Below are 22,256 nucleotides of genomic sequence, written 5' to 3' on the forward strand. Positions count from 1 at the left end.
TGCTATGCTTCCAACTTTGTGGCAACAGTTTGGGGAAGACCATTTTGTATTCCAACATGACTGTGCCCCAGTGCACAAAGCAAGGCCTACAAAGACATGGTTTGAGAAGTTCGGTGTGGAAGAACTTGACTGGCCCGCACTGAGCCCTGACCTCAACCCCATCGAATACCTTTGGGATGAACTGGAACGGAGATTGCGAGCCAGCCCTTCTCATCCAACATCAGTGCCTGATCTCATAAATACTCTACAGAATGAATGGCACACATTCCCCCCAGAAACACTAACAACTTGTGGAAAGCCTTCCAAGAAGAGTGGAAGCTGTTACCGCTGCAAAAGGGGGACCAACTCCATATTAAAGTTTATGTATTTGAGTACAATGTCATTACAGTCCATGTTGGTGCAATGGTCAAGTGTCCAAATACTTTTGTCCAGATAGTGTATCTTTAGAATAGATACGCTCCTTGTGGAATACACACGAGTGTTTACAGATGTATGTGCATTTTTTTAAAAAAAAAAAAAAATGCACATCACGTTAGTTTTGCGTTGTTAATGATTTGGGCTCCATGTGTCTAGTGTTCTGCCTTACAAACTGATCTGTTCCTGTGTGTTCATATTTGCAGCAGTGTCAATTGTTTGTGTAAAGATTTACATGGGAGTGATAGTAAAAAGGAGTAGGGAGCAGGAGGACCAGTCTTATTAATAATAAGGGCCAGCACAAAAAGTTTTTCGGGACTTCCGCATTGACTGCACTCAGAAGTACACAAACAGTGGGTATAGACATTATATAGTTGTGTAGCTCAATTGTCAATTGTGCTGGGCCTCAATTGTCCCTACAAGCACTACAAGGCTTCAAAAGAGTACAAGAGGCAAACAGTCATATCCTGTAGTGTTGCTAACTATCTTCTGGTTATAGGGTGTTTTTGAAACCATGCTTTGTGGTCTCATATAGCAGTTACAAGGCACAAGGCTTTTGGGGGGAAGGTGCAAATTTTGGGGGGATGCAAACTTGAGACATGGAGAGATATAAATGGAAATTTATTCTAAAATATAAGAGAATAGTTGTTCTCTAAAGTAAAACAGAAACATTAAAAAAATGAAGTAAGGTTATGATCTTGATGTATTCACATGATAAAGGCTGAAGACAATGAGTCATCCTTGGGAAGGTGTTTTAGGATAAGTAGCACTTGTTCATGCCCCTGTTCTGCTATACATTTCTGATTTTAATGAAAACAAAACGAGTGACAAAGATTAAAAAGTCAAGTGGAACTAAGTTTCGAAAACACAGAAACATAAACACCAGTGGTGGTTGGGTGGAAGAAGCCGGATTGTAAATTAAGGACTAGTTCGTTTTTACCTACCACATATTAGCCTGGCGTGGAAGTCGAGCGGGCGATACAAGCTTATTAGACCAGTTACTTACAATATTCTCCCCACCCAAAAGTTTTCAGCCCTCCTCTAAATAGGTAAATTAGTCTTACATAGTATGATACTATCACCTATTTAATTCAGCATGTCAATTTTACAGTGTATAAGCAACACTTAAAAGATAAGAAAAGCATGTACAATTGATGTGATTGACTTACAATGTCCATTTCGTTAACATTCTTTTGCTTTTTAGAGAACTGATCATGAACAAATATAGCAACAGTGACATCTACAGGCTACATGGTGTATCACTATTATGGGTATTACTCAAAGCATATTAAGGGGCCTAAAATCTTCTCCCTCTCTATAAAGGGGTTAACACCTGTGATAGCACTGCTATTGCTGGAGTTAACCCCTGCCAGTGAAAAGCCTATTTAACAAGGACCACAAAGGTACATGTACCGCCACATCCGCCTTTCGCTATAGCCATCTCAGGATGCCGATATCTAAGGATAATGGATTGAAAAAATGCATGTTTTCAATGGGAAGTATTTTAAAATATATATATATATATATATATATATATATATATATATATATATATATTTATTAATATATTTATACATTTTTTAGTAATTATTTTTTCCCACTAATTGGAACTGAAAGCTTAAGCCTGAGCTGTCAGTTTCACTGGTCATGTGTGAACAGGCTAACCAGGTCACACATGCGCATGTGACCACTCCAAGTATCGCGGGGCAATTAAGTAGATTTTAATAATAAATTGCGCCAAAATGTGGTGATAGGAAATCATTGTTCTTGCCACTAATCAATAAATAGGGGCCCATAAGAGGGAGAAAGCAGTACAAAAGCAATAATTATAATAAAAAATATTTAATTTAATAAAAATTATTGTGGAAAATATTTGAGCACTAGAGGATTCTTTCAAACAAACCAACCAAATGAAATAAATAATATTTTTTACTATATTGCTAGAATATATAACTGGTATATGGTTATTTAGAATATGTTTTGCTGCATTAAGAGGAGGAGCGCTATAACAATTATTTTATCTAAATATACATTATTTATTTGATTTGATAATATCTAATTACTTTTAATGCATATAGACACACCCCTTTGCACTCACCGCTATGATCTGCAGTCTGTCCTGCTGACTTTGGGATTCATTTATCCTGGAAAACAATAATGAATTATTATTTAAAATCAGAGAGCTTAAATAATATGGTAGACTTGGCATTACAAAAATAACTAGTTATAAAATGAACATGCTTGTGTATAAACTAACAATAGATTTATTTGGTCATTAAGAGCCCAAATAATCCAAAAATTGAGCCTACACAAGGGAATCTTTTTTTTTATTTAGTGCAACCATATAGTATGCTATTGCATGCAGAAAGCAAACCAGTATATGTAGATTACTAGCTTGTGCGAATACAAATATAGGCAATAGTGTGTTGAGATAAGACGGCAAAGAAGAAATATATGAAGCACTTGTATAATACACTGATTCATTTTTAAGTTATGTTAATGCAAAACAGATGCAAAATTATTTGCCCCAATATAATTATCAAATAAAGGATCCATTGTGCTAATGAAAAAAATACTCCAATTAATTATGAGAAGGATTGTGACAGAGTGGGCGACATCAGTGGTGTACATCATGGGTCACAACGGGAACGTGGCCCCTGCTGTCCAGGGGCCACATACCTACCCTCCCCCCTTCCCGAAGTCCTTCTGTGTCTGCCAGTAACATGGATTTCTGTGCAGAGTATAAACTTCAATTGTGTCCTTTTTCTTTGTTTTAAAAAAATATTATTTATTTCTCCAGTCCTAATAGAGAAGAAGAGGACAAGATACAGGAAGAGTCAGGTAAATGGGAGTATGAGGTGGTTGTGAGAAAGGATGTGTCCCAGTTTTTCCACTAAAAATCTTTCTCCACTTAGAACTAAAAGTTTAGCACTGGATAAATAAAATAAACAAAAAGCAGTCATACTTACCTTAAATGCACCATTTAGCCAGAATTTTTAAGTTTACAGGGAGTGCCATCAACACCTATTAGGTCTCTCTCTCTCTCTCTCTCTCTCTCTCTCTCTCTCTATATATATATATATATATATATATATATATATATATATATATACACACATATAGTACACGTATATGGAGAGGTCAAAGTGGTGAATATGCCATTCCACTACTTCTCCTACTGTTCTGATTGTAAAACTATCAAATTCCACTCACATTTGCCATACCATAACTTCTAAATGTGTGTGTGTGTGTTTGCATTCATATGCTTGTGGGGACATTGACCTGTTTACACACCAACACTGTGGGGACCTGAGCCATAGTGGTGACAAAAAATTGAGATCCCCCACAAAGCTTCCCAAGGCTAATCAATGCAGGGGACCTTGCTGATATGCTCAGCAAAACAATATGGCATGTCCCAGCGAGTTTCATTTGAGGGAACAAAAGTGTGAGTGTGTCCAATGTGGAGGGGAGAGTGTGAGTGCATCCCACCACCAAAGGTCTGTAGACTGTCCATATATATAGCAGGAGCAGGAGGAAGAAGTGACGGCAGCCTGCAAGCGCTTTATACACTAAGCGTGTAAAGACACAGTCGAATCCGTCTGCGGCTGAAGATAAAGCGAGGGCAGTGGAGCATGACAGAGCCCACCGGTGGCTCTGATTATAGCCCAGAGAGCAGTGGAGATGAGTATGCTCCTGACACTGCGGAGGAGAGCGGTTCAAACACCAGCGTTGAGGCCCTGTTGCCCATCAGCGGAGCAGAGTGCAGGTACCGAGATGAGTTCTATGTACGATCATTCTCGACCTTCTGGAAGCTATGTTTATAACACAGAGGGCAGGAGAGACAACGCGGTGTCTGTCCGAACGCTATCCAGAAACAGTGATGGCTCCAGGGTGAATAACATAAAGCAGTACTGCCTGTACTGTCAGAAGCCCCTCTTAAAAATTGCCCGGCACATGGAGCATGTTCAGCAATGAGACTGAAGTAGCCTGGGCCATGAAATTCTCCAAGCACTAAAAAAAAAGGAGCAAGCAAATGGCACATTGTCCACCATAGGGGCAAATTTGCACACAATGCTGAGGCAATGAAGGCAGACCATGAACTTCTGGTTCCATGCAGACTTCCAGACAAAGAGATGGATGCTGAAGACTTCATACACTGTGTAGTCTGCCAGGGCTTGTTTGCAAGGAAATACCTGTGGCGACACATGAAGAGATGTAAGCTAAACCAAAGGGGCAAGAAGCTCACACCTAACAAGAACAGAGTTCAGTCACTGTGCGCCTTTGCTCAGTCTGTTCCACCTGACATCAGTGGTGGCATTTGGAAGCTCTTGAGTGACATGACCCAGGATGAAGTCTTACTGGCAGTCAAAAATAACTGATGCATCATGCTGAAGGAACAGCATCTGTTCAATCGGGTCGGATCAGATGTTGGCAGGCACGAGTACATCCATCAGAAGCTTAGAGAAATGGGCAGGCTACTGCTACAGGCCAGAAGAGCTACCCCTTTGGAGTGGATGGAAGACTTTACCGCCTCTTCGAACTTTCTGCACGTAGTAGATACTGTGAAGCTGGTAGCTGGTTATGACGAGGAGACAGGTACATTTAAGATGCCCTGAAGGTCGGGCACAGCCTGCAAAGGATAGCGAGCATTGTGGAGTGCCGAGCCATGATGGAGGGCTACACTGCTGCGGTTGAAAACACAAAATTTCAGGAAGCTCCATGAGGCGAGATGGAATGAGTTGATCTCATTGGCTGCCTTGAAAACTCTAAAGGAGTCCAAGTAGAACATGCCTCAACTCTTACCTTTTACGGATGATGTGAAAAAGATGCACTTGTACCTTGACTAGAAGCAACAAGCCTACTGAAATGGTCTATCCACCGAGCCTACGGTTAACCACTGGACACTATTTGCAAAAGTCACCCTGGCACAGGTGATCTTGTTCAATCGAAGAAGGGAAGGGGAAGTTTCAAAAAATGTTGTTGACTACCTTCTCCTCAATAGATACTTCGGATCTCCACAAAGATGTGCCCCCAACGCTTTCCAAGGTTGAGAGGAAGCTCTGCCGGCACTTCACTCACATTGAAATTCAAGGAAAACGAGGGACATCAGCCATGCAAGCTACAATGGAACTTCTCACAGAAAGGCGTGACAAATGTGGAGTGGATAGCCAAAATGTCTACATTGCATATGACTGTTTGCCCGAGAGTGTGGGGCCATGCATCCCCACACGCTGTATTTCACGAAGCTTCGAAAGCACATTGCCACTCTCTCGAAAGGTCCTCAACCTAAACAACACAGAACTGGATCAGTTGGCAGACTCCCTTGGGCACGACATCAGGGTGCACCGGCAGTATTACCGCCTCACAGAGAACCCTCCAACTCGCCGAGATCAGCAAACTGTTAATGTCTCTCGAGAGTGGCAAACTGGCCGAATTCAAAGGCAAGAATTTAGACAAGATGCACAGTAAATGTTCCATGGTAAGTGGAAAATCTGGTGTCTGATGTATGCTTTTGGCTTTTACTTCGGACATTTACATATCTGTTTCTTTTCAGAACCGGTCCAGCTACAGAGCGAAATGTCAGATGATGAGCAATCCCCCGTAACAGAGGGACAAGTGGCCATGTGTTTGGTTGACACTTCCACATCAGAAGAGAGGCAGTATATGGACCTTGCAACACAGGACCAGTCATAGCTTCTGCAGGTAGGTGTAGCTAGGGAGAAGAACTTTGCCTTCTCTGTATTTTGCGGAGCCATTATGGACCACTCTTCTTCCTTTCAAGTTGTAAAGAAGTGCAGAGGTAATCCTGGAACAGAGAGAAGGTCCAGGCTGTGGACAAACACCTGATGAGGTTTATACAGACATGCCAGGTGCCCGGAAAGCGAGACTATGTTACGTGCCTCATGGCTGAACCATCCATACTGAAAGATCGGAACTGGTCGGGGGTGAAATTCTACATAAAGACCCCTATAACAGCTTTAAAGAGGGATCCAACTTGTTGAAATGATGCAAAGTGGTTGAACAGGGCTGTAGCCTCCATGGCTAGGTGTCGGTGTAAGCGAGCATGTGGATGTCCTCAGACAGGCAAAATACATGACACCTTCCCCATCTTGCAGTCCGTGTCAGTACTTTACAAAGTGTAAATCTCATGTGGTAACTCTGGTGACAAACCGCTCCTACACATACACATACATTGTTCTGTCAATAGGGCATGAGGAAAGGGGTGTCCCTATACACCATGTTCCAGGCATGGGTCTTCACGATGCAATAAAAACAAGTGTGTGCGTGTGTGTGTTTTTCTTTCTGCTTCATTATTATGTGTGTATTAAAATATTGTAATGAACACCCCTGTATTTTAGATTGCCCCTTTGTCCCCGTGTTTGTGTTACTGTAATGGGTGTCTTGTGTATCCTATGTCCCCAATTTCTTTGCATTGTGGTACTTGAGCATCTTTTGTTAAAAACAAATGACTTCCTATCAGTATTGTAATGACAAGCAACTGAAAAAAACAACTTGACAACCTGCTAAAAATCCCATGATTTCATTTCCTGTTTTTCCTGTGTCTGTGTCTCTCAATTCTACTCTGTTGGGATCAGCAGATACTGCTAGGTGGACTGATTAATTAAAGTAATTAAACTCATAAAAAAGTATTGTAACCAAATCATAACATTTCAGAAAGTGTGTTGGCGCATAAATCCACATAACTCCCATTGCTTAAAAATCTCAGATGGACATTTATTATATACTACAGCTAAATGATTATGTTTACTGAAAGATGCTTGGATAAGAGAAGAAAAAAGGTGGAAATAAACTGTAAAAAAGTGAACTGCACTCCAGTGCAACCATGTGCCATCTAGTGGACATGCTGAGTACTGCTCTTCTCCTTGCATTTCTATAGAAAAAGCCCTAGTTAAAAATGCTTCTAACTTAGATTGCTATTTGTAAAGATAATTACATTTGTTTCTTTCTCATCCCTTTTTTGCTCTAATTGTTTCATCTATATTACTTTTTTCTCACTCCCCTCAAATTTCATTAACTTCAGTATGTTACAATACTCCTCCTGTTGCTTTTCTTCCATCTTATCTTGCTTTCACACTCGTTATTTCCTGCTATGCAGACAATCTGCAGCTGGCTGTCCTCCCTATCCCCATTCATTCTCATGCTCAATTATCAACAAAAATATCAATCCAGAAAATAAAACATTAAATAAAGGACATTAAATAAATGTAACTTGCATTTAAAGGCAGTATATTTTATTTGTTAGGCTGGTTAATCTGAATATGGTAACATAGGCTACTACACTTACCCAACATCACCTGACCACTGATCATTACATAATCCTTCTACACTTTATACAGACATAGGGCACTACATCTAGTCAACATGGCTTGACAACAGCACATGATCACAATAGTGTAAGTTTTATCAAGCAAAGGCCTCTCATTTTCAGTGTTTTGTTCCTGTTATTATTAACTTATTATATATGGCACATCAGTAGAGGAACAAATATCCCAATGCTGTTAAATACTTCTGTTTAAAGATAACCTGTCATGTTTGGGATAATAAGTTATTTACATCGCGCATAGTTCACTAATTTCATGTTTCCTGGTAGGATTATTGGCCAAGGTCTTGTTATCCCTCTGGTCAAAGGAGAATAATTCAGAAGATGTCCAAGGAATTGTCTTTTGGCTGCATGACTGACCCCTTCCCTTCAACTCCTATTTCAGGGTTCAGAGTCATGATTATAGGTCTGGTGTCCACAAAAGACCCCGTGGCTTTCAGGGGCAATCAGCAATCAGCAAATGGTATGATACACCCTGATTTATGTCGGATAGTTTATACAATACTTGCCAACTCTCCCGGAATGTCCGGGAGACTCCCGCATTTTGCGAGAGTCTCCCGGACTCCCGGGGCGAGTGTGGCAATCTTCCGAATTCTGCCCACTTCACTAGGAAGTGCCCCACTTCCTAGTGAAGTGGGCAGAATTAGATCCCAAACGCCGCAATTCCCGGTGAATCGCGGCGTTATTACGTCGCGGGGCCAAAATGACGCAATTTCGGTGCCCCGCCCCCCGCACGCCCACCTGCTACAGAGAGTCTCCCGGACACCAACTTAAAAAAGTTGGTAAGTATGGTTTATACCTCCTTTGACAGTGGTGAGAGGTTTCGGTGCTCGTGCTCCCTGTACAATTTCACAACAATTTTTGGCTTAAGTATTTTATTTTGCTGGTTGGGTAAGTAGGACAGACTCCAAGAACAGGGAAGTTTGTCATTATTTTGATGGCTTTTGATAATGAAAAGTCTCTTGTTTGCAGGTTTAACACTTTGCATCTTTCCAGACCTTAGCTGGTGAGTTTGGTGTTTCCCTAGCACCAGACAAGATAGATGCCCCCATAAATTATTTTAAACTTCTTAGAGATTAAAGTTGACACAACATTCTGGGTGTTCCACTGCTGGGTTTGAAAGCATTGGTTTCTTCCTCATTTTCAGCTACCCTTCATTCCCTCTTAGGGCAGTCGGTTGTTATGCTCATACGCCGGGTTTTTGTAGAGATCTCATTGATGTTCAGGGCAGGCCTTATCATTTTTACAGCTCAATGGGAAAAATAAGGAAGCTCTAAATGTATGGTTAATTTCCTGGAGACGTTCAATGGCTGCATGTACAGGCTGAAAGATAAAGTTTTACATTCTGAACTGCAAATTTTTACAGATTTGAGTAATTTAGGTTTTGGTGGGCAGCATGGTGGCTTAGTGGTTAGCACTCCTGCCTCACAGCACTGGGGTCATGAGTTCAATTCCCAACCATGGTCTTATCTGTGTGGAGTTTAAATGTTCGTCCCTGTGTTTGCATGGGTTTCCCACATTCCAAAAACATACTAGTAGGTTAATTGACTGCTATCAAATTGATCCTAGTCTCTTTCTCTCTCTGTCTGTTCATTAATTTTAAACTGTAAGCTCCAATGGGACAGAGACTGATGTGAGTACGTTCTCTGTACAGCGCTGTGGAGCTATATAATAATGGTGTGTTTTTTGCAGGAGGTGGTATGCAGAACTGCACCACCAGACCAGGTCAGCTCCAGTTTGGTGCCCTCACCTTTCTGGTATTGTTCATTGCTTTGGTTTCAGTGGAGTCATGAGTTGACTTAACACACTTATGTTGCTTTTTGCACCAACAAAGAGTGTTGGAGGCTTTAAATTCCTTGTCTGCTCGGTTTCCTCTAATTGTCTCTCCCCATCAGGCACTGGTGCTTAATTTCCTTAAACAGCATACTCTTCTTTTCCTGGTAAATTGCATAGGCTTGCAATGACATGGGGGATGTATTGTCCAAGTTTCAATTTTAAACGTTTTGCATTTTGGCTCCGCAGGTGATTTCTTCCCTTTGCCAATGCAATACTCACCTTTGGGATCTGGCAACCTCTGGAGTGTGGATTTGATTTGGGCATCTGTGGCACAGAGTACATGAACTACCTACTGCAGACACAGAGATTATTTTCACAAGCTTGAATGTTGCTGTCTCAGGTTAACTCCCTTTAGTAGTTTTAGTTGACTTGAAGGCAACATAGAGGGTCATTTTCAACTACTTATTCTTTTCTGTAGTCTTTAGGTTGACCGGACATTGCTAGACACTTTTACATCCATTGGATGGTATTTTTGGAGGAAGTTCATTTCTACCCCAGAGAGCATGAGGCCAATTAATCCAGAATAATATGTGGGACTCTTTCTGGTCTTCCAGCTATCTGTTGGTTAGCGTATGAAGAAGAATTTTCTTTTGCTTCACAATGGCCTTTTTTGGAGCACTGCAAGTGGCTGAATTAGTTAACCCATTGTGGGGTAGGGCCTCAGACATCAAGTTAGGTGGTGCTCACTTGACCTTTGTCATTTGGAAATCCTTCTTTGGAGGTTGAAGACAGCTCAATTAAGGTGAGGTAGATCGGTCATCTTACAAGTTCTCACTAACTCACCTCATGCCCTGTGTGTAACCTCTGTGCATTTTTACATATACACCATCAGTCTTCTGGCGCTCTCCTTATTCACACTGACACATCCCCTCTAACTAGGCTATGGTCTTAAAACCAGCCTGGTCAAATTAGTTGTTGATGCACTGTATTTTGACATGCACTCACTTTCATATTGTTGCTTTACTGAGGCAGCCTAGGTGGGTTTGGACTGATTGTCTCTACACAAACTTTGCAGGTGGGATTCAGTCAGGTATAAATTGCATGTGCATCCTTAGGGTCCTAGGGCTTTACTGGGGTATGTCTGTTTCTCTAGATTTCAGTTTAAATTCATTGGGCTGGGAGGCAAGCTGCATTTTCCCCTTTGTATTGAACTTGGATATTCCTGCAGATCATGCCATACTCAATTGGTTTGGAAAGAGATACAGGCATTGGATTTACTGTCCCTGAGATTGTAAACTTCCAACATTCACAGGTTTGGCCAACATGCTGGTGACTTAGTGTGACTGGATCACTTATAGTGTGACTGGATCACTTATAAATAGAGATGGGCAGGCTCGGTTCCCCGAGATCCGAATTCATCCGAATTTAGCCTATCCGAGTACCGAGCTGAGCACGCTCGGTACTCTCCCGCCCATTCGGATTTGAAATCGAGGCAAAACGTCATCGTGACGTATTCGTATTTCTGAGCTCGGTTCTCGCAAGATTTGAAAAGCATAAATACCAGCCTCCACAGCAATCCGTCGCCATTTGACAGAGGGAGAATGAACGGTTAGGTCACATCGGCTATATCAGCGCAGGGACAGAGCAGTAATTGGACACATTATTGTTTGTATGCAATACCATTGTAATCCTAATACCAGTTGTTACAGCAGTAAGAGGAGGATAGAGGAGGGTTTTTTTTGTGCAGTTTCTGGCACTCCAAGTGCTTTTGGTGTGTTCCAGGCGCGGGCTGGCAAGATGCAGCCCGGGGGGCGCACAGCGGCCGCATCACATGACACGTGATGCAGCCACGTCATCAATGACGCGGCCGCATCGTGTGTCATGTGACGCGCCCGCCTGTGCGCTGAGGCGGCCGCATCGCATGTCATGTGGTGCGGCTGCCGGTAATAATTAGGTTATAGTGCAGCCGGGTGTTCCCCATTATTTTGCTTTAATTTTTCTGGCTGTCAAAACTCCTATTTGTCAGAAGTCTAAAAAAATAATATTTAGCACTCCAAGTGCTTTTGGGGTGTCCCCCATTCTTTTGCATTAATATTTCTGGCTGTCAAAAGTCCTGTTTGTCAGCAGTCTAAAAAAATTATATTTAGCACTCCCAAGTTCTTTTGGGGTGTCCCCCATTCTTTTGCATTAATTTTTCTGGCTGTCAAAAGTCATATTTGTCAGCAGTATCTAAAACAATTTGTAGCACTACAAGTGCTTTGGCCTCATAATGGATTCAAAGCAGTCCACATATGAGCAGAATCAGCAACCAGGTTCTGTCACCAGTCCTGATGGTAGTGTTCCCAGTACGTCATCTGGGCAAGGCGATGTCAAACTACACAGTCTTTTGAAATCAGTCAAAAAAACACACACCAAAAAAACATTTTCCGTGTTGAAGCGAAACAGAAGAGTAACCTAGGAAAAGTTAAGTGGCAATAAAAAAAAAATTGCCAACATGACATTCTACACACGCAGTGGCAAAGAGAGAATGAGGCTTTCACCTTTGTCTATTAGTTGCAGATTAAAAAATGTTACCGAGCCTACAAGTGGTGCACAACTACTGTTACGCGTCAAAGCCGAGCTGCAAGATAACAGTAAGGCATTAGAGGATAATGTTTGCTCTGAATCACAAATGACACCAATCCCTGTGGAGAGTCCATCCAACAGTGGGATGTCTAATCGTGACTATTCTGTTAGTGTACCCATAAAGAGGGACCCTTTCAGCAGTTCTCCTGATGTGTGCCTGAACAGCCCGAGTGTAGCCAGTGATACACAAATTGAGCATGCCACTTTGGAAATAGAAGAGGATGCGGGGGAGATTTGTGTAGGCGACGAGGGCACTGATGAAGATGTTGATGATTATGATGCAGACAGATACCAAATTGCCTTTCTCAATTTCTATTTATATTCTAGACTCTATAACGGCTGAATAGTTTTCTATTTTACTCCTAGTGGAGAGGGGGTCTGATGCAGACAGATACCAAACTACCTTGGTCCATTTATTTTTACTTTCTAATTCTACAGTCTATGCAGGCTGCTTTTTTTCTATTCAACTACAAGTGGAGGGTGGGGGGGGGGGCATAGATAGCCACAAAACTACCTTGGTCCATTTATTTTTATTTTCTAATTCTACAGTCTATGCAAGCTGCTTTTTTTCTATTCAACTACAAGTGGAGGGCGGGGGGAGGGGGGCATAGATAGCCACCAAACTACCTTGGTTCATTTATTTTTACTTTCTAATTCTACAGTCTATGCAGGCTGCTTTTTTTCTATTCAACTACAAGTGGAGGGCGGGGGGGGGGCATAGATAGCCACCAAACTACCTTGGTCCATTTATTTTTACTTTCTAATTCTACAGTCTATGCAGGCTGCTTTTTTTCTATTCAACTACAAGTGGTGGGTGTACTATACACCCAAAGACGATGGCTACATTGCCAATAATCAAAGATGGAGGGGAAGACAACCAGGTTTGTCTGTATAATTTGCAGGCAAGTGTTAGACATAAGGACGGCCTACCAGGGATTAAACTATTTTTTCATAATTTATTAGCTTTAGAATTACCTCACTTATCCAAGAAACTGGTGGAGCACTAAATTAGGTTATTTTAGACCAAAAAAATTGTATTTTTACAAAAATAGCAAAACAAAACTAAACAAAGCCAAAACCAAAACCAAAACACGCAAGGGCGGTTTGGCAAAACCAAAACCAAAACCAAAACCCGACGGTAATCCAGATCCAAAACCAAATCCAAAACAACCAAAACACGGGGGTCAGCGAGAATCTCTACTTATAAATAACTTATGGTATAAATTTATTTAAAGGAAATAACGCGGGGCGCTTATTTATATAGTTGCAAATGTACCTTTTTTTGATGTTGCGTGAATTTTGGTAAAGGAAATATTTCTGAGACCGGGAGAGGAAATTTGTTTTTGTTTTAACTTTGCTAGAGGAATTGCATTATTTCTGAGGTATATATCTGATGCAATAAGCATTTGTTGAGAAAGTCTTTTGTATATTTTGGGGTAGAGAAATTACTTGTTTGGGGTTTTTTAACTTTTCTTTGGGAATTCTCAAGTGGAGGAAATGTGTATTCTGCAACTGTCTGAAGAAAGGACCCAAGTTAATCTTATGTTAATTAGAACTTTTGACGTGTGATGTCCAAACACACCTGGAGGCACAGGAAGGTTTAGTTAGACTTGCTATTTGATTTCCTAAAACAAGGTGCAGGAAATAACAGCAAATTTTAGGATATCACAGATAAGTGTAAATATTGTTAGCTTTGCATTGCATGTAAATCCATGTTTGGGTAAACGTATTGAAGCCTGATACTAAAAATAACTCAGACCTCAGAGGGCTGGCTTACCCTGTGAGGCTGTGTCCAAAACTGTATAAAAAGGCACTGTTTTGTATTGAAAATTGTTCTTCTTGTTACATCTGACTTGCTCACTGGTACCTTCAACCAGGGTGAGCAAATAAACATCACTTGCTTCAAAGACCTGCTTGGAAACTTCTCTATCCCCGTGATCTACAGATTAGACCCAAAGCGTCTTAGGTAGTAGCTTTATGTAGGTTAATAAACAAGTGGTTATCGCAGGCAAATGGGTTACTTCTCGGTTAGACCATACAGATTAATTCAGGCGCAGAAAGGATAAAAGAGAATAAATACATCTATATAATGTAAAAATGTATAAAAATTATTTTAACAACAAGGCTTGGGCTGCTGTTACTTAAAGACTGCTAGATGCCTTCCAAAAAACAAAAGGTACATATAAAAACCTATGAACTGTGCTCTAAACAAGAATTTAGAGCATTATTTAGAGCGCTGTTCATAGGTTTTTATATGTAAAATCCTGGTTAGACGTCTGGATCTTGAGGACGTAATCACGGTTAATATTCACTAGAAGAGATGCACTAGTCCAATATGGGCAGTGATATGTCACTTAATTTTGTTAGGAAGAAGAGACCTATTTAAGATGTGGATTATTTGGTGGTGGTATAGGTTAAAGGGTTTGGTGCTCACTCCTGCATACATGATGTCAACAACACAATGGGGACTCTGTCAAGTGAGTATTGGGGGAGCTCTCTGTTACCTGGTTTTATGGCGCTCCGGAAGAGTTTTCATTCTGATGGGGCGCTAAGAATGTTCGCTGAAGACTGGGACAATGTATTAGGATGATATGTTATACATGTATGCATTTTTTACAATTATGTATAGGAAAATATAAAACACATCCAAAAAAAAGCACTTCTCTCTATTTTGCACAAAAATGGCCACGGTTAATTTTTTATTTGAGTGACATATATTTTAGAAATATCATTATTTTAAATTACATAATAAATTTTATTTGTTCTTCACATTGATCAATAAAGTATATTCTGGAAAGTTTAGCACAAGCCTGTCCTACTCCAGTAAAATGATGACTGTCACTACAACTCACTGGTCACAGGAGCTCATTAATTGGTCTATGTCAATGGTCGAAGTGGAGATGTATACGGTGGTATGCCATAGTGCCACTTCTCCTGCTGCCATCATTGTAAAACTATCAAATTCCATTCACTTACATTCCCATTACTTCTTTCAAACCGCCACTTCTAAATGTCCACTTCAACTACTGGTCTCTACAACATGTGGGATGAACTTACAAGCCTAAAAACATATTCAGGGGGTAATATAAGAAATAAAATAGTTGTTTGAATGCTTGTGATGACAGCCCCAGCCGCACAGAAAGGGGAAATATTTTATGTGTAAAGAAATCTCAAACAAATCGTTTGTTAATCCCTTAGAGGTGATGTCAAAGGAAGCGCAGACTTTAATAAGAGCTGAGGTATTTATATAGAATTCACCCCTAAGGAGATTCTATTTAAGGAAATAATGCTAAAAATATGTATGACACATAATTAGGGTAACGTATGTGCCACCTGTGCCAACAACGGGACATAGATTTAGCAGATGGTGCAAATAACCACAATAGCCTGCTGCTCTGCATTCCCATCCACACCCATGCTTAAAGATTTATGGCAGACTGGGCTTCATTTTTGTAGGTCTGATTGACAAGTGAAGACTGTACTGAAGGAATGAGCAGATTCACAAGATGCTGTGAGCAGGAAGCATAGTTTCATTGTAAAACGCACATCATGCAAATTGTCATTATCTCTGAACTTTTAATAACCCCCTCTCCTTCTCCCACCCATTTCTGTTTCTGAGACAGCTGCCTCAGGTTGTCTCATTATAGGCGCACCATTGACAATACATACATACAGTCTACTCCGGAGTGATCTGTAAATAAACAAACACAATACTGCTAAGTATTGCAGTTATGGCACAGGGGTTAATGCCTCAGCCTGGGAGGTGTTAGGTCATGCTGCACTCATAACACATAATCAAACCTTGTGCTTACAGCTCATAGGGTCCATGTGATGTGGTCATGGGATTCAGCAGGAGACATAGCCTCGAATAGCTGGAGAGTGAAATAGGAGGCAAGGGTAGAGGCAGACATGGGGAATGATGGACAACATGAAATAAGCAAGAAGGTAAAGGTGGGCAGAGGAGAAAAGAAAGGAGCAGACAGGAAGAATAAAAATAGATGGGGCTATAAAAGATTATATATTATGTCAGTGGTGTTGTGAGTACAGCAACAGCGCTGGGGCAGAAGAAAATAATCAGAATGGATGGAACATGGAAGAGAAAGAAGAGAAGGAGTGGGGAGGAAGAAAACACAGGGAAGTGGGGGAAGGGAGATAAGAGGCTCCATTATCTGCATTCTGTTAAAAGCAAATTCATTGATGTGGAAGTGAAGGGCATACACAAGGATTGCACACGAGACACTTAAAACCGGACACACAAGGAAGATCCAGTCTGCACGGCTACATTCACATCAACCTGACTGCGAACTACACTCAGTCGTTCAGCAGATGTCAGAACTGAATACACTACATGCATTTACATACATACATTTACCATGTGTCTAGATAAAGTGTAATTCTTGCATGAAACATTTGGTTATGAGAAGTCTTTAATATTTATATGTAATTGACAGTGGCAAAATCATTAACTGTATTATTCCAAATTGCAGGATATAGTCATTTTCATCTACTATATACCTTAAATGTGGTGCAAACAGAATATTTCATGACGGTCCATTGTAAGGTGAAAAGAGAAGCAGGCAGGTTCCATCTATCTGTAAACAGCCTTACACCACAGGAACCAATAGATTCAACATATGGAGTCCAGGCAAAAGCTTTTCCTGGTCCTCTCACCTCACTTAAAATATGTATACAACCAGCATAGCTTCACACATGGGGGAATTTATTAATGGACAACACAATGTGGCACTTCAATCCATCCTAAAAGCTGCTTCAAGACTGATCTTCCTCTCTCACTGCTCCACATCTGCTGCACCACTTTGCAAATCCCTACACTGGCTCCCTGTGTCCTACAGAATCAAATTCAAATGACTCACCCTTACCTACAAAGCCACAAAGCCCTCAACAGCACTACTCTTGCATACATCTCAAATCTCATATCAAAATACTCTCCCTCCTACCCTCTTAGATCTACCTCTGACCTGAGCCTTGTCTCGTCTCTAGTAACCACCTCTCATTCCAGCATACAAGACTTCTCCCGTGCTGCTCCCCATTTATGAAATTCCCTACCACACTCAATCAGACTTTCCCACAGCCTTCAAATCTTTAGATGCTCTTCGAAAACTCATCTCTATTTTAGAAGTGACCTTATCCTCGATAACACTATTCACACTAATGCACCCTCACAACTATCCCAATCTCCACTCTGAAACACATGTACTCCTCTTGTCTCAGTTGTGCCCTCTTCCATGCAGAATGCAGCTCTTTAATGAGCAGGGTTCTTACCCTTTGTTTTCATGTCTGCATTTATTTTGTCTACCTGTATGTCCGTTTTATGTATGTCCTGTTTTCCCTACTGTACGGCGCTGTGTGGCACCTTACAAATCTACAATAATAATGATTGTAATGTAGCACATAAGAGATTGTCTTCTCTAGGTCCAGACACAAAATTTGTTCTTTTGCCTCACTAGGCCAATTTTATAACCCTTCTTCTCCCCCTGCTCCTTCTCCTTATCATTGTCCTAGAGAACAGTGGCCCTAACATACTATGTATATAAAAATAACTTTCAGAAATAAATGTATTCTAGCAAAAATTATCATTGTTTTCTAAGCTGCCAGACAAAATAAGGAAACAAATATATAAGTTAAAGAAGGCGTACTTTGGTTGTATTAAAATCTGTTTTTAGTGGGGTATATAAAGCAGGCATGATGGTACAGGACACATTAATCAATTTATATAATATATATTATTTAATATAAATATTATCCTTAAATAAAGGTTGCTCAACTGTGCTTTTGCTTTCTCTTTTCAATTAATATTTCAACAAGGATTGTACAAGCAGTTCTTGGAAATAGATCTGGTAAAGTTAAATTTAAAGAGGAGGTGAAGGACGAACAGAAAATAGATAGTGGTTTGACATGACATTTCACCTTGTATTCAGAGGGAACAACGACCAAAAGGAGCAATAGACAAGGGAAGCCATCTGAGCAAATTAGACCAAGTGCTAACATAGCGCTAACAACTAAATGCAATGATCTTGCACATTAATAATACAGTTAACGTAACTACTTGTGACAGTGCTCTGAAAAAATGTTCACACCCTTTAAGTTACACAATTCAAAACACATACATGTAGGAGTCAGTTTCACTGATATATAAAACATACTGTACTCTCAACAAGAAATAATAATGGTAGAGGTAAATTACAAGGAATAAAACCAATAATGAAAGGTAAAAAAGCTATAAAATTATAATTTGCATAAAACATCAACATTGAACATTGACTACTGGATATAATCATAATATCATCATGTTACAGGTGATACAAACATGAGATGAGCGACATATATTACCCTATTACCACCCGCTACACAACTAACACAAGATCACAACCCTCTGACCAACATAGTTGGGTGACTGAGCATACAGCCCACTAAATATTTTGTAACCTTTGCATTCTAGCAGGACAAATATTCAATATGCAGGCTGGGCTGGGGGGCAGGGGGGCATCTGCCCCCCAGGCTGGTCCCGTAATTGGCTACCTTGGGCTGTGTCACTGGCCACCTGCATTTTTTCCATTAAAATAGGCTGCTCAGTCGAGTCTTGCTCCCCGGGATGAAATTCGCCAGCCCTCTCCTGAATATGATGTAGCACTTACCCTTGTGTATCAAACCATTGTCCCATAGATTGTAAGCTTGCGAGAAAGGCCCTTTTACTTCTACGTATGTATGTATTACTCAGTATTGTTTTAATACTGTTTGTTCCCAATTGTAAAGCGCTACGGAATCTGCAGGCGCTATATAAATAAATGTTGATGATGATGATATAAACCTCTGTTAAATATTTGCCCTGTTCTGCATTTGGTCACGACAGTCCACTAGTTTTGCCTTCAGAATTTGGCCTTACATTTCCCAGTCCTAACCCAATCACATCACACAGCAGAATAAATTCACCATAATAGACTGTAAATTCCATGTAATCCAAATTTACAAACACTGCTCTTTCCCCCCTCCACAAACGGTCACAATACAAATGGGTGAAGACTATCCTGCAGGGCCTGATAAGGCTGCAGCCGGAGTCATCGGGACCGCCCCTGGTCTAAAGGAGGTCCCGACTATCACAATCACATGACAGGCAGTCTGGCAGCGATCGCTGGTAGCTGCCTGTCCGTGTGGCCGCAGGAGCTTCTTACTCTGGTCACGTGAGTTCAGGACTTCCACATCTCATGTGACCAGAGTAAGACTATCATACGGGCAGGTGAGGTGGCTAAAGGGGGCAGCTGAGATGGCTAAAGGGGGCAGGTGAGGTGGCTGAAGGGATCAGGTGAGCAGGCTGAAGGGGGCAGGTGAGGTGGCTAAAAGGGGCAGGTGAGGTGGCTCGAGGGGAAGGGGTGGAACGTTACGGCTGAAATAACCTCGGGCAGCCGGAACCCTTAATCGGGCCCTGCTATCCTGAGACCCAGATGTTGCGGATAGCCTCTTCAGATTTGTCAGCAAGACACCTTTAATTTTATCGGACCCTTATTAGGAACTAAGGGGCAATGTACTGTATATCAATGCAGTGCAGGAAGTATGGCTCACACCAAGACTGATAAGCATTAAACCAGATTTATTATAACCTGCACAGAATTTCACAGAAACAGGCACAACTAATACACTAAGGGGCCTATTTATCAAACAAAAACCCCCTGTTTAATCCCCGAAAACTGATGTTTTGGGGGATTAACCACAAAAATGTAATTTACCATCATTACATCGCAGCAGATTTATAGATATCTCCTGCTTCATAGATATCTGCTGCTTTGCATCTTTCTTCGTTTTACTGTCCACTCCCCATAACAGTGTATGGGGAGTGCTCAGTAACGCTATTTATCAATAAGAGCAAATTGTTTTTTTCCCATGTGAAGCTGGCGTACATTAACATAATTGAAAAGTGTTACTGAAGACAGCTCTGCTCTTCGGAGCGCATGTGTGGAGGGATCATGTGATTCTTCCCTGTCACATGCTAATTTGTCTTTTTTCGCTTTACACTAACCTGCATTGTGCGCATGCGCGAGTTTTGCGTTCGGCGCATGCGCACAATGATAACAAAGAACCCGAAGAACTTCACATTAACATATAATAATAATTAATAATAATTCTTTATATAAAAACCCTCCATACCCTACAGAATTAAATTTAAACTCCTCACCCTCACCTTTAAAGCTCTTAGTCAATCTTCCCCTCCCTACATCTCCAATCTCATCTCTACTTACACGACTAGTCGCCCCCTCCGCTCTGCCTGTTACCGCCGCCTCACTGCTTCACTGATCACCTCCTCTCACTCTCGTCTTCAGGATTTTGCCCGGGCTGCTCCCCTGCTGTGGAACAATCTTCCGCGTTAGCATCTACTCTCAAAGGCTTCAAGCATGCCCTTAAGACTCATTTCTTTATTCAAGTCTATAAGTCCTCCTCATAACTTCCTTGTCCTGGCTCTCTCCCCCAGCTAGTACCACCCTATTTGTGTCTCCACCTTCTACTTTCCATTACCCTCTGTACCTCTTGACCTGCTTCGCTAGCCCTGTTTTCCCTGTTTTCTTAAGCTTTGGCCTTCTTCTCACTGATTTCTACCTTCTCTTTCACTATCTGTCCCAAAAATAATCTGATTTGCTTTACCCTGTCACCTGTGTTTGTATATAATTTTTGTATCATGTTGTGTCTTGGTTCTCTGTTTTCCATACTTGTCAACTCTCCCGGAATGTCCGGGAGACTCCCGCATCTTGGGAGAGTCTCCCGGACTCCCGGGAGAGTATGGCAATCTCCCGAATTCTGCCCACTTCCTAGTGAAGTGGGCAGAATCTGGTCCAAAATGCTGCGATTCTTAGTGAATCGCGGCATTTGGCGCCGCTTTTTGGCACCCCACACGCCTACCTCCCCCAGCAGGCTCCCGGAAGACAGCTCCATCAAGATGGTAAGTATGCTGTTTTCTGTATATGTAATGTACGGCGCTGCGGACCCTTTGTGGCGCCTTATAAGTCAAAGATAATAATAATAATAATAATAATATAAAGCTACTTTCTCACAATAAGGCTCAAAGCAATTTACATTGGTGAAGTCAGTGCAGCAGCCATTTTAGGTGTGCTCAGCTGCTGCTAGTCTATGGAGTCATTCACATCAGTCCCTGCCCCATTGGAGCTTACAGTCTAAATAAATATACAGATAACAGGGTAGAATTACCAGCCCTTTTGTACTCCTCCTGGAGATGGATATGTGTGATAAGCACCTGGCTTACTGTTTATCAGTGATTTTACTGTTTAAAATAAAACAATAGTAATATCTTTAAAATAATCCAATCATTCAGTCATTTGTCATTCCTGCTAAAAATCATCATGTCACAATATACAAAAACAAAACAAAACAAAGTTTCCCAGGGGCACCACAATATTCCTTGCAGTAGAGCCTTGATAGGAGAGGCCATAAAAGAGTTTTTATCTCAGGTGTTTGAGGAGAACAAAAGACCCATTTTTACAGATGAAAGTGTCCTGCTGCAAAAAGTTTCTTGACTTGATCAACATCTTCAGGGTCAAATAAATAAAGAAGAAGTATTTTTAATCCTATCTCTTACATAGCCCTAACATTAAATCCAAAGTTATATATGACAGTACTCCAAACATTAACCTCAGACCAAAAATCAAGTCATGTCCTAATCCAACCCGTTGATATTGAGACCAAGTTAACTTTACTGTCTTAAAGGCCCTATAAAAAGAGATAAGAAGAATATATATTGTTGATACAAATTAAGATGACTAGTCAAAGGGATTCATGAAACAGCAGTTTACTAATGATATTGTAGACAGAGTAGGTTATACCCAGGCCCAGCGCTCCCATTAGGCAAGGTTAGGCACTTGCCTAGGGCGCCGGGCGACCGCTGACCATACCTGTCACGGCCGCCGCACAGCATTCAGATGCACGGGGGAGGGGGGAAGAGGCTATTGCTCACCACCGCCGCCTCTCTGCTCCGTCTCCTCCCCTCCACTCACTAGTGTCAGTGAGTGGAGGGGAGGAGACGGAGCAGAGAGGCGGCGGTGGTGAGGTAAGGAAAGACGGGGTGAGGGGGGAGGAG

General features: G+C 41.3%; 1 protein-coding gene across 2 annotated transcripts in view; it reads right to left on the reverse strand.

Moving 5' to 3' along the window:
- The window catches only part of PALM (paralemmin), an 86,145-nt gene that overhangs the window by 36,323 nt on the left and 27,566 nt on the right, over positions 1–22,256 (reverse strand). For both annotated transcript variants that reach the window (XM_075206050.1, XM_075206056.1), the window contains exon 2: positions 2,513–2,558. In XM_075206050.1, coding sequence (XP_075062151.1) covers positions 2,513–2,558 — 46 coding nt within the window. The remainder of the gene's footprint in view (positions 1–2,512; positions 2,559–22,256) is intronic.

This window comes from Mixophyes fleayi, chromosome 1 (assembly GCF_038048845.1).
Source record: "Mixophyes fleayi isolate aMixFle1 chromosome 1, aMixFle1.hap1, whole genome shotgun sequence".
NCBI lineage: Eukaryota > Metazoa > Chordata > Amphibia > Anura > Limnodynastidae > Mixophyes > Mixophyes fleayi.